At 50.5% G+C, this 17,500-nt stretch overlaps 1 protein-coding gene across 1 annotated transcript in view; it reads left to right on the forward strand.

Annotated features, from left to right (window-relative positions):
• Window positions 1-17,500, forward strand: part of unc-119 (unc-119 lipid binding chaperone) — a 65,397-nt gene that overhangs the window by 36,929 nt on the left and 10,968 nt on the right. The window contains exon 3 of the mRNA XM_071668313.1: window positions 7,446-7,618. Within this exon, the coding sequence (XP_071524414.1) occupies window positions 7,446-7,618 (173 nt within the window). The remainder of the gene's footprint in view (window positions 1-7,445; window positions 7,619-17,500) is intronic.

A 17,500-nucleotide genomic window follows, 5' to 3' on the forward strand; every position in this document is an offset into this window, starting at 1 on the left:
CCCCTCCCCTTACTCTCCCCATCTCCCAGCCTCCCCTCCCCTTACTCTCCCCATCTCCCAGCCTCCCGTCCCCTTACTCTCCCCATCTCCCAGCCTCCCTTCCCCTACTCTCCCCATCTCCCAGCCTCCCTTCCCCTTACTCTCCCCATCTCCCAGCCTCCCATCCCCTTACTCTCCCCATCTCCCAGCCTCCCCTCCCCTTACTCTCCCCATCTCCCAGCCTCCCCTCCCCTTACTCTCCCCATCTCCCAGCCTCCCCTTCCCTTTACTCTCCCCATCTCCCAGCCTCCCTTCCCTACTCTCCCCTCCCTTACTCTCCCCATCTCCCAGCCTCCCTTCCCTACTCTCCCCTCCCTTACTCTCCCCATCTCCCAGCCTCCCATCCCCTTACTCTCCCCATCTCCCAGCCTCCCCTCCCCTTACTCTCCCCATCTCCCAGCCTCCCCTTCCCTTTACTCTCCCCATCTCCCAGCCTCCCTTCCCTACTCTCCCCTCCCCTTACTCTCCCCATCTCCCAGCCTCCCTTCCCTACTCTCCCCTCCCCTTACTCTCCCCATCTCCCAGCCTCCCATCCCCTTACTCTCCCCATCTCCCAGCCTCCCCTCCCCTTACTCTCCCCATCTCCCAGCCTCCCCTTCCCTTTACTCTCCCCATCTCCCAGCCTCCCTCCCTACTCTCCCTCCCTTACTCTCCCCATCTCCCCAGCCTCCCTCTCCCCTACTCTCCCCATCTCCCAGCCTCCCCTACTCTCCCCATCTCCCAGCCTCCCCTACTCTCCCCATCTCCCCGCCTCCCCTTCCCTTTACTCTCCCCATCTCCCAGCCTCCCCTCCCCCTACTCTCCCCATCTCCCAGCCTCCCCTTCCCTTACTCTCCCCATCTCCCAGCCTCCCATCCCCTTACTCTCCCCATCTCCCAGCCTCCCCTCCCCTTACTCTCCCCATCTCCCAGCCTCCCCTTCCCCCTACTCTCCCCATCTCCCAGCCTCCCCTTCCCTTTACTCTCCCCATCTCCCAGCCTCCCTTCCCCCTACTCTCCCCATCTCCCAGCCTCCCCTACTCTCCCCATCTCCCAGCCTCCCTTCCCCCTACTCTCCCCATCTCCCAGCCTCCCCTACTCTCCCCATCTCCCAGCCTCCCTTCCCCCTACTCTCCCCATCTCCCAGCCTCCCCTCCCCTTACTCTCCCCATCTCCCAGCCTCCCCTTCCCTTACTCTCCCCATCTCCCAGCCTCCCCTACTCTCCCCATCTCCCAGCCTCCCCTTCCCTTACTCTCCCCATCTCCCAGCCTCCCCTACTCTCCCCATCTCCCAGCCTCCCCTCCCCTCATTAGATTCGCCGGCCGGAGTGGAACACATCTCCCTGGCTGATCCACCCACCCACCTCCTGTAACCCACTCCACCTCCCTCCTCTTCCTCCTCCTTCTCCTCCTCCTCCCTCCTCCTCCTCCCTCCTCCCTTCTCCTCCTCCTCCCTCCTCACCCTGAGGCAGGTCCTCCCTCCCCCCCCCTCCCTCCACCCCTGATCCTCCTTCCTTCCCCTGCACCAATCTTCTCTCCCCCGCCCCCCCAGCTTACCCCAGGGGAGGGGGGGAGGAAAGCTATAATGCTGACTGAGGATGCCATAGCACTAGCTGGGGGAAGCTATAGCACTAGCTGGGGGAAGCTATAGCACTAGTTGGGGGAAGCTATAGCACTAGCTGGGGGAAGCTATAGTCCTAGCTGGGGGAAGCTATAGCACTAGCTGGGGGAAGCTATAGTCCTTGCTGAGGAAGCTATAGCACTAGCTGAGGAAGCCATAGCACTAGCTGTGGGAAGCTATAGTCCTAGCTGGGGGAAGCTATAGCACTAGCTGGGGGAAGCTATACTCCTTGCTGAGGAAGCTATAGCACTAGCTGAGGAAGCCATAGCACTAGCTGGGGGAAGCTATAGTCCTTGCTGAGGAAGCTATAGCACTAGCTGGGGGAAGCTATAGTCCTTGCTGAGGAAGCTATAGCACTAGCTGAGGAAGCCATAGCACTAGCTGGGGGAAGCTATAGTCCTTGCTGAGGAAAGCTATAGCACAAGCTAGGGGAAGCTCTAGTCCTTGCTGAGGAAGCTATAGCGTTAGCTAGGGGAAGCTATTAGTGCTGGGTGAGGAAAGCTATAATGTTGGCTGGGGGAAGCTATACTTTCTGGTAGCTGGAGGAGCTAGGAGCAAGGAGCTAGGAAAAGCTATAATGCTGGCTAGGGAAGGGTATGATAATAGCTGTGGGAAGTTGCTGTCGTAGTGTGGGCTGGGGAAGGTATAGTACAAGTCTTCAGGAAGCTACATTGATATAGCTTGGGAAGCTATGGTGCTGTCTGGGGGGGGGGGGGAGCTAAAGCTGAAGTGGTGGTGGTGGAGGTGGAGCTGAAGTGGTGGGGGAGATGGAGCTGAAGTGGTGGTGGGACTGAAGATGAAGTGGTGGTGTGACTGAAGTTGAAGTGGTGGGGGGACTGAAGTTGAAGTGGTGGGGGACTGAAGTTGAAGTGGTGGTGGGGTGAAGTTGAAGTGGTGGTGGGGACTGAAGTTGAAGTGGTGGGGGGACTGAAGTTGAAGTAGTGGTGGGGGGGGTGAAGTTGAAGTGTTGGGGCGACTGAAGTTGAAGTGGTGGTGGGACTGAAGTTGAAGTGGTAGGGGGACTAAAGTTGAAGTGGTAGGGGGACTGAAGTTGAAGTGGTGGGGCGACTGAAGTTGAAGTGGGGCTGAAGTGGTGGTGATGAGAACGAAACGAAATTGTTGGTTTCTGAAAAGTTGTGCTGAAGGTTTACTTTAGCCGGACAGTCTGGGTTTACTCTGGCGGGAAATTGTTAGTTTACTTTGGCCCGACCATCTGGGTTTACCCTGGCTGGAGAATCTGGATTTACTTCTGGGGGATACTGTACACTTACCCTGGGGGTAGAGTATAGGTTTACCTTGGCGGTACTGTAAGGGTTTACCGTGGCAGACCAGCCTGGGTTTACCGTGTCGGTACAGTTAGGGTTTACCGTGGCAGACCAGCCTGGGTTTACCATGGTGGTACACAGCCAGGGTTTACTCTGGCAGACCAGCTTGGGTTTACCGTTGTACACAGTCAGAGTTTACCGTGGCAGACCGGCCTGGGTTTACCGTGGTGGTACAGTTAGGGTTTACCGTGGTAGACCAGCTTGGGTTTACCGTGGTGGTACAGTTAGGGTTTACCGTGGCAGACCAGCTTGGGTTTACCGTGGTGGTACAGTTAGGGTTTACCGTGGCAGACCAGCCTGGGTTTACCGTGGTGGTACACAGTCCAGGGTGTTTACACGCCTGGCTCAAACCACCACGCCACTGCCATTGAGAGAGAGAGAGAGAGAGAGAGAGAGAGAGAGAGAGAGAGAGAGAGAGAGAGAGAGAGAGAGAGAGAGAGAATCGCTCTCTCTCTCTCTCTCTCTCTCTCTCTCTCTCTCTATCTATCTATCTATCTATCTACGACATCCAGTCTCAAGACCCGGATATAACAGACACCCTTCCCCCACCCCCCCCTACCTTCTTCTCCCCCCTCCCCCCCTCATCCGTCACACACACACACACACACACACACACACACACACGTACGTCAATTCCGTCGTCGGATGGTGACGGAGCGACCGTCACATCCACCGTGTGACGCTTCATACAAAGAAAAAGAAGTTGGACGAGAGATGTGTGAGCGAAACTTTGTTAAAAACGATTTCTGAAGTTAGTGATCACGAAACAGTACGTAAAAATAAAAAAAAAATAGGCTTTGAGAATTTTATATATATATATATATATATATATATATATATATATATATATATATATATATATATATATATATATATAATTCTCAACAAAGCCTATATATATATATATATATACATATATATATATATATATATATATATATATATATATATATATATATATATATATATATATATAATTTTTTTTTTTTCAAACTATTCGCCATTTCCCGCATTAGCGAGGTAGCGTTAAGAACAGAGGACTGGGCCTTTTTTGGAATATCCTCACTTGGCCCCCTTCTCTGTTCCTTCTTTTGGAAAATTAAAAAAAAACGAGAGGGGAGGATTTCCAGCCCCCCGCTCCCTCCCCTTTTAGTCGCCTTCTACGACACACAGGGAATACGTGGGAAGTATTCTTTCTCCCCTATCCCCAGGGATAATATATATATATATATATATATATATATATATAAATATATATATATATATATATATATATATATATATATATATATATATATATTTTAGTATTACAGTTTTCATAAGAATTTGGCATCATATTTAATATATTGGAAGTAATAAAATATATAGAATCTAAAAATTTTTATACATAAAAGCTTCCTGCTTTTATATTAATCTATTTGTCTCTCATATATCATTTATATTTCTCTCTCATATATCACGGATTGTTACCAACTGCAATTAAGTCGTTAAGTTGAACAGACACTTAATTATAACAGGCTGGTCTCTACTGCCTATTCACACGTGTTACTTACAAGTATTAAGTGAATATAATGATACTTAAATAACATGAAGGGAGGGATGAAGGGGGGGGAAGGGGGTGTTGTTATACGCCGATGATGCGTACAGGGGATGGGAGGGAGGTAGGGAGGGTGTTATACGCCGATGATGCGTACAGGGGGTGGGAGGTAGGGAGGGAGGGTGTTGTTATACGCCGTTGATGCGTACAGGGGGTGGGAGGTAGGGAGGGAGGGTGTTGTTGTACGCCGTTGATGCGTACAGGGGGTGGGGGGTTGTTATACGCCGTTGATGCGTACAGGGGGTGGGAGGTAGGGAGGATGTTGTTATACGCCGATGATGCGTACAGGGGGTGGGAGGTAAGCAGGGAGGGTGTTGTTATACGCCGATGATGCGTACAGGGGGTGGGAGGTAGGGAGGGAGGGTGTTGTTATACGCCGATGATGCGTACAGGGGGTGGGAGGTAAGGAGGGAGGGTGTTGTTATACGCCGTTGATGCGTACAGGGGGTGGAAGGTAGGGAGGGAGGGTGTTATACGCCGTTGATGCGTACAGGGGGTGGGAGGGAGGGAGGGAGGGTGTTGTTATACGCCGTTGATGCGTACAGGGGGTGGAAGGTAGGGAGGGAGGGTGTTATACGCCGTTGATGCGTACAGGGGGTGGGAGGTAGGGAGGATGTTGTTATACGCCGATGATGCGTACAGGGGGTGGGAGGTAGGGAGGGAGGGTGTTGTTATACGCCGTTGATGCGTACAGGGGGTGGGAGGGAGGGAGGGAGGGTGTTGTTATACGCCGTTGATGCGTACAGGGGGTGGGAGGTAGGGAGGGTGTTGTTATACGCCGTTGATGCGTACAGGGGGTGGGAGGGAGGGAGGGAGGGTGTTGTTATACGCCGTTGATGCGTACAGGGGGTGGGAGGGAGGGAGGGAGGGTGTTATACGCCGATGATGCGTACAGGGGGGTGGGAGGGAGGGAGGGAGGGTGTTGTTATACGCCATTGATGCGCGCCTCCGTGTTAGTGGCGCAGCCTCCTCCGTTTTCTAACGCCTCCTTCAGTATTTAGGGTGACTCCTATGTGTACCCCAGAGAGAGAGACACTCTCTGGGGGGTGTGTGTGTGTGTGTGTGTGTGTGCGTGCGCGCGCGAGGCTCCTCGCCAGTCGAAAGGCGCGAGGAGCGCCTGCGCACACCCAGTGGCATTTAGAAACGGAAAACGGGAGGCGGTACTCTCTCTCTCTCTCTCTCTCTCTCTCTCTCTCTCTCTCTCTCTCTCTCTCTCTCAGTTGTAGCCGACCTGTTAGGTCAATTTACCTGTTAGGTTAAGTTACAGCTATTATAATTATTATTATTATTATTATTGATATTATTATTATTATTATTGATATTATTATTATTATTATTATTATTGTTATTATTATTATTGATATTATTATTATTATTATTATTGATATTATTATTGATATTATTATCATTATTATTATTATTATTGTTATTATTATTATTGATATTATTATTATTATTATTATTGATATTATTATTGATATTATTATCATTATTATTATTATTATTGTTATTATTATTATTGATATTATTATTATTGATATTATTATTATTATTATTATTGATATTATTATTGATATTATTATTATTATTATTATTATTATTATTATTATTATTATTATTATTGTTATCATTATTATTGTTATCATTATTTATTATCATTACTGACCTCTGTAAGTTGTCGTTACCACCCACCCCCAGGGTTTCATTACCACCATCGTCACACCCCCAGGGTGTCATTATCACCGCCATTACCTCTCCCCCAGGGTAAATACTGACCACCTCCATCACCAACACTACCTCTCCCCCAGGGTACTGACCACCTCCATCACCATCACTACCTCTCCCCCAGGGTAATGACTGACCACCACCACCTCTCCCCCAGGGTACTGACCACCTCCACCATCACTACCTCTCCCCCAGGGTAAATACTGACCACCTCTACCATCACTAACTCTCCCCAAGGGTAATACTGAACCACCACCACCATCACTACCTCTCCCCCAGGGTAAATACTTACCACCACCACCATCACTATCACCACCTCTCCCCCAGGGTAATGACCGACCACCTCCACCACCATCACTACCTCTCCCCCAGGGTAAATACTAACCACCACCACCATCACTACCTCCCCCCCAGGGTAAATACTGACCACCTCCAACATCACTACCTCTCCCCTAGGGTAAATACTGACCACCTCCACCATCACTACCTCTCCCCCAGGGTAAATACTGACCACCACCTCTACCATCACTACCTCTCCCCCAGGGTAATGACCGACCACCACCACCATTACTACCTCTCCCCCAGGGTAAATACTGACCACCTCCAACATCACTACCTCTCCCCCAGGGTAAATAGTGACCACCTCCACCATCACTACCTCTCCCCCAGGGTAATGACCGACCACCACCATCACTACCTCTCCCCCAGGGTAATGACCGACCACCACCACCACCATCACTACCTCTCCCCCAGGGTAAATACTGACCACCTCCACCATCACTACCTCTCCCCCAGGGTAAATACTGACCACCACCTCTACCATCACTACCTCTCCCCCAGGGTAATGACCGACCACCACCACCACCATCACTACCTCTCCCCCAGGGTAATGACTGACCACCACTACCTCTCCCCCAGGGTAATGACTGACCACCACTACCTTTCCCCCAGGGTAATGACCGACTACCACCACCACTACCTCTCCCCCCAGGGTAATGACCGACTACCACCACCATTACCTCTCCCCCCAGGGTAATGACCGACTACCACCACCATTACCTCTCCCCCAGGGAAATGACCGACCACCACCACCACCACCATTACTACCTCTCCCCCAGGGTAAATACTGACCACCTCCAACTGTCTTCTTCCTCCCCCAGGGTGGAGTTCACGGTGGGGAGCCGGTCAGTGAGCAAGTTTCGCATGATCGAGCGTCATTTCTTCAGAGACAAGCTGCTCAAAACATTCGACTTCGAGTTCGGCTTCTGCATCCCCAACTCCAAGAACACGTGTGAACACATCTACGAGTTCCCCACGATACACCCAGACCTAGGTCAGTGTTCTTCACGGGGGAGGCTGTTCTTCAAGGGTAGGATATGCTCAAGAAATACGGGTGTTCTACACGGGTAGGATATGCTCAGAAATATGGGTGTTCTACACGGGTAAGAAAAATGCTCAGGGGAAATTTAAAAAAGGGTTCTCACGGGTAGGGTGTTCTTCCAAACCGGGTAAGATATGCCAAAATACGGGTTTTTTTCCGTGTAGGGGTTCTTCACGGGTAAATATGTCAGAAATACTGTGTTCTCACGGTGGGTGTTCTTCACAGGTAAGTATACCGAATACGGTGCTTCGGGGGAAGAATCTCAGAAATACGGTGTTTTCAGGGGTAAGATATGTTCAGAAACATGGTGTTCTTCACGGGTAAAGTATGCTCAGAAATACGGTGTTCTTCACGGGTAAAGTATGCTCAGAAATACGGTGTTCTTCACGTGTAGGGTGTTCTTCACGGGTAGGGTGTTCTTCACGGGTAGGGTGTTCTTCACGGGTAGGGTGTTCTTCACGGGTAAAGTATGCTCAGAAATACGGTGTTCTTCTTGGGTAAGATATGCTCAGAAATACGGTGTTCTTCACGTGTAGGGTGTTCTTCACGGGTAAGATATGCTCAGAAATAACGGTGTTCTTCACGGGTAAGATATGCTCAGAAATACGGTGTTCTTCACGGGTAAGATATGCTCAGAAATACGGTGTTCTTCACGTGTAGGGTGTTCTTCACGGGTAAAGTATGCTCAGAAATACGGTGTTCTTCACGGGTAGGGTGTTCTTCACGGGTAAGGTATGCTCAGAAATACGGTGTTCTTCACGGGTAAGATATGCTCAGAAATAACGGTGTTCTTCACGTGTAGGGTGTTCTTCACGGGTAGGGTATGCTCAGAAACTCGGTGTTCTTCACGGGTAGGATATGCTCAGAAACTCGGTGTTCTTCACGGGTAGGGTGTTCTTCACGTGTAGGGTGTTCTTCACGGGTAAGATATGCTCAGAAATGCGGTGTTCTTCACGGGAACGGTGTTCTTCACGGGTAAGATATGCTCAGAAATAACGGTGTTCTTCACGTGTAGGGTGTTCTTCACGGGTAGGGTGTTCTTCACGGGTAAAGTATGCTCAGAAATACGGTGTTCTTCACGGGTAAGATATGCTCAGAAATAACGGTGTTCTTCACGGGTAAGATATGCTCAGAAATAACGGTGTTCTTCACGGGTAAGATATGCTCAGAAATACGGTGTTCTTCACGGGTAAGATATGCTCAGAAATAACGGTGTTCTTCACGGGTAGGATATGCCTCCAAAGAAATACGAGAGAGAGAGAGAGGAGAGAGAGAGAGAGAGAGAGAGAGAGAGAGAGAGAGAGAGAGAGAGAGAGAGAGAGAGAGAGAGAGAGAGAGAGGGGGACTAGAATGGACGACCCCCAGTCAGCCCCGACTGGCCAAGGTCACGTCAAAGAAATACGAGAGAGAGAGAGAGAGAGAGAGAGAGAGAGGAGAGAGAGAGAGAGAGAGAGAGAGACTGGCTGGAATACACTGCCTCTCTGCCAGAAGGATACAAGTCATCGGTTTACTCTTGCCATTGAGTATACGACTTAAGTGACCCTTGCCATAAGGGCGGAAATACAGAGACTCGTTAATCTTACATCAAGTACAAGAATATGTTACATACACAACAAGTACAGGAATAAGACTTCTCTTGCAATAAGGAACAGGAGGGAAAACAAATGTCGTTGGTAGATATGTTCGGCCCTGTCCCAGAAAAATAAGCACGTGAAAATAAGTCCCAGAAAAATAAGCACGTAAAAGAGGTCCAGAAAAATAAGCACGTCAAAATAAGTTCCAGAAAAATAATCACGTAAATAAGCCAGAAAAATAAGCACGTGAAAATAAGTCCCAGAAAATAAGCACGTAAAAGAGGCCCAGAAAAATAAGCACGTGAAAATCCTGCCCAGAAAAATGAGCACGTAAATAAGTCCCAGAAAAATAAGCACGTAAACAAGTCCCAGAAGAATAAGCACGTAAATAAGGCCCAGAAAAATAAGCACGTAAATAAGGCCCAGAAAAATAAGCACGTAAATTAGGCTCAAAAATAAGCACATGAAAATAAGGCCCAGAAAAATAAGCACGTAAGTCCCAGAAAAATAAGCGTGAAAATAAGGACCAGAAAAATAAGCACATGGAAATAAGTCTCAGGAAAATAAGCACGTGGAAATTAGGCCCAGAAAAATAAGCACGTGAAAATAAGGCCCAGAAAAATAAGCACGGGAAAATAAGGCCCAGAAAATAAGTCCCAGGAAAATAAACACGTGAAAATTAGACCCAGAAAAATAAGCACGGGAAAATAAGCACATGAAAATAAGTCCCAGAAAAAATAAGCACGTGAAAATAAGGCCAGTCAATATGTAACTGCAGAGGGGGACACAATAGCCAGACGAGATCACGTGATGGCAACACCACCACGGTGTTGCCAAACGCCGACCCTCGGGATATTTATCGCCAGTTAGTCGCTCAAAACCACTTCCTCCAATAATTCTTTTTTCTTTTAACTCAAACGTAATTTAGAATCGTACATTTCAAACTTTCATCTTTAAAAAAATATATATTAGACTCCCAAGGGCAAGGTTGTAGAGACTGGAAATTAACTTACGTTGGCGTATCTGGCAATAATGAACGTAAAGGAAATGTTACCCATTCAAAATATTTCAACTTTTTTTCTTTTCTTTTGGGTCGGAATGAAACATTCGAAATCCGTTCTGTGCTTCATTAATCTGCCAATCATTTCCTCTTTGGTCATTCCGTCATATAGACTCGTACGTAAACTCCCCCGTGGATTTAATGACAGCTTAAGAATCAGCTTGAATTAGCTTAATTAAAGCTGCTGAGCGAATCTTAATGGTGCATTCCCTACTGTTTTCGTCTTCATAGAAAACGGAGACATTCGTCCGTGAGGGGAAAGTGAGATTCGTGTGGCCACGAACATGAGTGACAAGTGTACCGGTTGATTAATCATATCTTAATGATCATTACTGATGATTAATGGAGGGGATTAATGGAGATGATCCAGTGCTTGCATTAAGCGCTCACACTCGAAGTCTAGACGTTTCTACAGAGATGCCATGAGTGAACATGACGCGCCTCACGTCAGCTGTCGTGAGTGAACATGACGCGCCTCACGCCAGCTGTCGTGAGTGAACATGACGCGCCTCACGCCAGCTGTCGTGAGTGAACATGACGCGCCTCACGCCAGCTGTCATGAGTGAACATGACGCGCCTCACGCCAGCTGTCGTGAGTGAACATGACGCGCCTCACGCCAGCTGTCGTGAGTGAACATGACGCGCCTCACGCCAGCTGTCGTGAGTGAACATGACGCGCCTCACGCCAGCTGTCGTGAGTGAACATGACGCGCCTCACGCCAGCTGTCGTGAGTGAACATGACGCGCCTCACGCCAGCAGTCGTGAGTGAACATGACGCGCCTCACGCCAGCTGTCGTGAGTGAACATGACGCGCCTCATGCCAGCTGTCGTGAGTGAACATGACGCGCCTCACACCAGCTGTCGTGAGTGAACATGACGCCTCACGCCAGCTGTCATGAGTGAACATGACGCGCCTCACGCCAGCTGTCGTGAGTGAACATGACGCGCCTCACGCCAGCTGTCATGATTGAAACATGACGCGCCTCACACCAGCTGTCGTGAGTGAACATGACGCGCCTCACGCCAGCTGTCGTGAGGGGGGGGAGGGAGGGAAAGGGGGAAAAAAAAGGGGGGGGGAGGGGGGCCTTTATTCCCCTTTTTATCTTTGGGAACATCCTTTTCTCTCCCCTTTTTTTCTTCTCTTTCCTTTCCCCCGCGTTTGTGAGTAGCCCCCAGGAACAAGTGGGGGGAAAAAAATAAAAAAAAAGGCCCCCCCCCCCATTCGTTCACCTCAGTTTCTAGGTTGTATAATGCACGAAACCACAGCCCCCTTTTCCACACCCAGGCCCCAACAATTTCCCCTTTTTTACCCCAGCCTTCACATGCCCTGGTTCAATCCATTTACAGCAGTCGACCCCGTATACCCATCTTCCAATTCGCTTGTCCCTTGCACGCCTTTACCCCCCCCTCATGTTTAGGCCCCCCTTCAAAATTTCATTCGCTATTCATGGTTCCTTTTGGGGAGTCAAAGAATTATCACCTAAAGGAGTACATTTTCCCGATACTGAAAGTGCGCGCATTGGGCTACAGAATTTTGTTAAGCGTGACGTAGATTAAATTTATATATATAATATAATATATATATATATTATATAATTTTATTATATATTATTAAAATAGTGTGTGTGTGTGTGTGGAGGGGGAGGAGGAGGGGTAGGGATGGAGCGAGGGGGAAGGGGTGGGCGGGGGGGGGGGGGATGGTGTGGAGAGGAGAGGAGGGAAGTGGGAAGGGTGGGTGAGGAAGAGAGAGGGATGGAGGGAGTGAAGGGGGAGGGGTAAAAGGATGTCACAGACGTGGAGAAGGAAGAGGATGAGACGGTTGAGGTGGGAGAGAGAGAGAGAGAGAGAGAGAAAAGAGAGAGAGAGAGAGAGAGAGAGAGAGAGAGAGAGAGAGAGGAGAGAGAAGGGGGTGGGGTGATGGGGTGTTTGAAGGATGGAGATGGGATGGATGTGGGAAGGGATACACGAGGGGAGGCCGTGGACGACACCACGGGTGTCACAACCAGGCTCAGAGATACACGACACACGGTCAACCCACCACCCCACCTACAGATCCCAGCCCACTGATATAGCTGGCTTAGTAAACTGTTTGGCGTTACTTGATGCACGTGTGTGTGTGTGTGTGTGTGTGTGTGTGTGTGTGTAGTGGTACTAGGTGGTGGGTCGTCAGCTACAGTGGTACTAGCTGGTGGGTCGTCAGCTACAGTGGTACTAGCTGGTGGGTCGTCAGCTACAGTGGTACTAGGTGGTGGGTCGTCAGCTACAGTGGTACTAGGTGGTGGGTCGTCAGCTACAATAGTACTAAGCTGGTGGGTCGTCAGCTACAGTGGTACTAGCTGGTGGGTCGTCAGCTACAGTGGTACTTGTTGGTGGGTCGTCAGCTACAGTGGTACTAGGTGGTGGGTCGTCAGCTACAATGGTACTTGCTGGTGGGTCGTCAGCTACAGTGGTACTAGGTGGTGGGTCGTCAGCTACAGTGGTACTAGGTGGTGGGTCGTCAGCTACAGTGGTACTAGGTGGTGGGTCGTCAGCTACAGTGGTACTAGGTGGTGGGTCGTCAGCTACATTGGTACTAGCTGGTGGGTCGTCAGCTACAGTGGTTCCACTGGTGGGTCGTCAGCTACAGTGGTACTAAGCTGGTGGGTCGTCAGCTACAGTGGTACTAGGTGGTGGGTTGTCAGCTACAGTGGTACTAGGTGGTGGGTCGTCAGCTACATTGGTACTAGGTGGTGGGTCGTCAGCTACAGTGGTACTTGCTGGTGGGTCGTCAGCTACAGTGGTACTAACCTGGTGGGTCGTCAGCTTCAGCTACAGTGGTACTGCTGGTGGGTCGTCAGTTACAGTGGTACTAAGCTGGTGGGTCGTCAACTACAGTGGTACTAAGCTGGTGGGTCGTCAGCTACAGTGGTACCACTGGTAGGTCGTCAGCTACAGTGGCACTGCTGGTGGGTCGTGAGCTACAGTGGTACAAGCCGGTGGGTCGTCAGCTACAATGGTACTAAGCTGGTGGGTCGTCAGCTAAAGTGGTACCACTGGTAGGTCGTCAGCTACAGTGGTACCACTGGTGGATCGTCAGCTACAGTGGTTCCACTGGTGAGTCGTCAGCTACAGTGGTACTAGCTGGTGGGTCGTCAGCTACAGTGGTACTAGCTGGTGGGTCGTCAGCTACAGTGGTACTAGCTGGTGGGTCGTCAGCTACAGTGGTACTAGCTGGTGGGTCGTCAGCTACAGTGGTACCACTGGTAGGTCGTCAGCTACAGTGGTACCACTGGTGGATCGTCAGCTACAGTGGTACTAGCTGGTGGGTCGTCAGCTACAGTGGTACCACTGGTAGGTCGTCAGCTACAGTGGTTCCACTGGTGAGTCGTCAGCTACAGTGGTACCAGCTGGTGGGTCGTCAGCTACAGTGGTACTAGCTGGTGGGTCGTCAGCCACAGGGGTTCCACTGGTGGGTCGTCAGCCACAGTGGTACCACTGGTGGGTCGTCAGCTACAGTGGTACCACTGGTGGGTCGTCAGCTACAGTGGTACCACTGGTGGGTCGTCAGCTACAGTGGTTCCAGTGGTGGGTCGTCAGCTACAGTGGTTCCAGTGGTGGGTCGTCAGCTACAGTGGTTCCAGTGGTGGGTCGTCAGCTACAGTGGTTCCAGTGGTGGGTCGTCAGCTGAGACAAGATATTGATCCGTAACAACCGTCAGCTGCTGGGGAGTGAGAGCCTCTCCCACCAGCCACATACTGGGGGAGAGAGAGCCTCTCCCACCAGCCACATACTGGGGGAGTGAGAGCCTCTCCCACCAGCCACATACTGGGGGAGTGAGAGCCTCTCCCACCAGCCACATACTGGGGGAGTGAGAGCCTCTCCCACCGGCTACATACTGGGGGAGTGAGAGCCTCTCCCACCGGCTACATACTGGGGAGTGAGAGCCTCTCCCACCAGCCACATACTGGGGGAGAGAGAGCCTCTCCCACCAGCCACTCACGGAGGGGGAAAGCCTCTCCCACCAGCCACATACTGGGGAAGTGAGAGCCTCTCCCACCAGCCACATACTGGGGGAGTGAGAGCCTCTCCCACCAGCCACATACTGGGGGAGTGAGAGCCTCTCCCACCAGCCACATACTGGGGGAGTGAGAGCCTCTCCCACCAGCCACATACTGGGGGAGTGAGAGCCTCTCCCACCAGCCACATACTGTATATGCTGCCCAACAAAGAGAGAGAGAGAGAGAGAGAGAGAGAGAGAGAGAGAGAGAGAGAGAGAGAGAGAGAGAGAGAGGCAGTCATGGTGAGAATTGTGAGCGAGCCAGCTAGTGACGGGTTAGGGAGAGGGGTCTCCTGTGTTTACCATGGGAGGGAAAGTGTGTGTGTGGAGGGGGGGGGGGGTGGGGGGGGGATGATTGATATATAGCAATTGACGTGTTGACGTGTACAGAGCCAGTCTGCTGTGTACATCCGGTGTTGACGTGTACAGAGCCAGTCTGCTGTGTACGTCCAGTGTTGACGTGTACAGAGCCAGTCTGCTGTGTACGTCCAGTGTTGACGTGTACAGAGCCAGTCTGCTGTGTACGTCCGGTGTTGACGTGTACAGAGCCAGTCTGCTGTGTACGTCCGGTGTTGACGTGTACAGAGCCAGTCTGTTGTGTACGTCCGGTGTTGACGTGTACAGAGCCAGTCTGCTGTGTACGTCCGGTGTTGACGTGTACAGAGCCAGTCTGCTGTGCACGTCCAGTGTTGACGTATACAGAGCCAGTCTGCTGTGTACGTCCGGTGTTGACGTGTACAGAGCCAGTCTGCTCTGTACGTCCAGTGTTGACGTGTACAGAGCCAGTCTGCTGTGCACGTCCGGTGTTGACGTGTACAGAGCCAGTCTGCTGTGTACGTCCAATGTTGACGTGTACAGAGCCAGTCTGCTCTGTACGTCCAGTGTTGACGTGTACAGAGCCAGTCTGCTCTGTACGTCCAGTGTTGACGTGTACAGAGCCAGTCTGCTGTGTACATCCGGTGTTGACGTGTACAGAGCCAGTCTGCTGTGTACATCCGGTGTTGACGTGTACAGAGCCAGTCTGCTGTGCACGTCCGGTGTTGACGTGTACAGAGCCAGTCTGCTGTGCACGTCCAGTGTTGACGTGTACAGAGCCAGTCTGCTGTGTACGTCCGGTGTTGACGTGTACAGAGCCAGTCTGCTGTGTACGTCCGGTGTTGACGTGTACAGAGCCAGTCTGCTGTGTACGTCCAGTGTTGACGTGTACAGAGGCAGTCTGCTGTGCACGTCCAGTGTTGACGTGTACAGAGCCAGTCTGCTGTGTACGTCCAGTGTTGACGTGTACAAAGCCAGTCTGCTGTGTACGTCTGGTGTTGACGTGTACAGAGCCAGTCTGCTGTGTACGTCCGGTGTTGACGTGTACAGAGCCAGTCTGCTGTGTACGTCCAGTGTTGACGTGTACAGAGGCAGTCTGCTGTGCACGTCCAGTGTTGACGTGTACAGAGCCAGTCTGCTGTGTACGTCCAGTGTTGACGTGTACAGAGCCAGTCTGCTGTACACTTCCAGTGTTGACGTGTACAGAGCCAGTCTGCTGTGTACGTCCAGTGTTGACGTGTACAGAGCCAGTCTGCTGTGTACGTCCAGTGTTGACGTGTACAGAGCCAGTCTGCTGTGTACGTCCAGTGTTGACGTGTACAGAGCCAGTCTGCTGTGCACGTCCAGTGTTGACGTGTACAGAGCCAGTCTGCTGTGCACGTCCAGTGTTGACGTGTACAGAGGCAGTCTGCTGTGTACGTCCAGTGTTGACGTGTACAGAGCCAGTCTGCTGTGTACGTCCAGTGATGACGTGTACAGAGCCAGTCTGCTGTGCATGTCCAGTGTTGACGTGTACAGAGCCAGTCTGCTCTGTTCTTGTCTTCCCCAAGTTTGTCTTACATCAACCCAATCGTTCAGTTCACTCCTGTATTTCACGTTTTAAGTATTTCACTTTCAAGTCTTTCAGTGCCTGTGAGCGCTTGTGAGCGCCTGTGAGCGCCTGTAAGCGCCTGGGTTGTATAGGTACCTCGTTCGAACCCCGCGACTCCGACGCCAGAGCCACCATGCCCCACATTAAGCCAGCGTCACTGGCGCGCGAGGGTTTGATCATGATCACGACACATGTAAACAGACGTACGGACGGGGCTTCGTCAGGCAGAGGGTTCGAAGCCTCGGTAGTTCGGAGTGAGTTCCTCCCTCACACAACCTTGACCCACTTACACCCACGCCGGTGATGACCTTGCCAGGGTCACGCGAGGGAGGGAGGTAGTTAGGCAAGGGAGTAGGGAATGGCATCAAGTCATACGTCAATGTCGTACCATTTTATATATAATCATACGTCTGGCGTCGTCGCACCGCTCCGGCCTGCTCGTGAAGCGCTTCGAAGCAAATTCTTCAGTACACAGCGAAGCCTCTTATATATATATATATATATATATATATATATATATATATATATATATATATATATATATATATATATACATTTCTATGCCTTTTTAAAGCCTCTTATATATTTCTATGCCTTTTGAAAGCCTCTTATATATTTCTATGCCTTTTTAAAGCCTCTTATATATATTTCTATGCCTTTTGAAAGCCTCTTATATATTTCTATGCCTTTTGAAAGCCTCTTATATATTTCTATGCCTTTTGAAAGCCTCTTATATATTTCTATGCCTTTTTAAAGCCTCTTATATATTTCTATGCCTTTTTAAAGCCTCTTATATATTTCTATGCCTTTTTAAAGCCTCTTATATATATATCTATGCCTTTTTAATGGACACTTGACAGCTGTGGCACCGAGGCACAGACACTGGGAGTGAAGGGGGAGAGGTGACCACAGCTGGACCAGGTCACAACACCGGAGCTCGCAAACGACCCCTTGGCAGAGAGACCTCTGACGCAAGGGTTCGATGCTTCGTTGGTACGGACACGCTCGCTTCGGTGAAGGTTCATACTGGTCGAGACGTATCGAGAGATGGCAGGAGACACACACACACACACACACACACACGGGGTGGTGTGAGGGGAGATGAGGTGTTCGTTTTGGTCCCGTGTCCAGAGAATGAGGTTATATTAGGAGGAGATGACATGTGTGTTGGTAACTCCTCATTGCCGTGATCTCATACCGAATGAGGAGCTGGCGTGTACGTATGTAACTCCTCATTGCCGTTACCTCATACTGAAT

Source organism: Panulirus ornatus, chromosome 2 (genome assembly GCF_036320965.1).
Source record: "Panulirus ornatus isolate Po-2019 chromosome 2, ASM3632096v1, whole genome shotgun sequence".
Classification (NCBI taxonomy): Eukaryota; Metazoa; Arthropoda; class Malacostraca; order Decapoda; family Palinuridae; genus Panulirus; species Panulirus ornatus.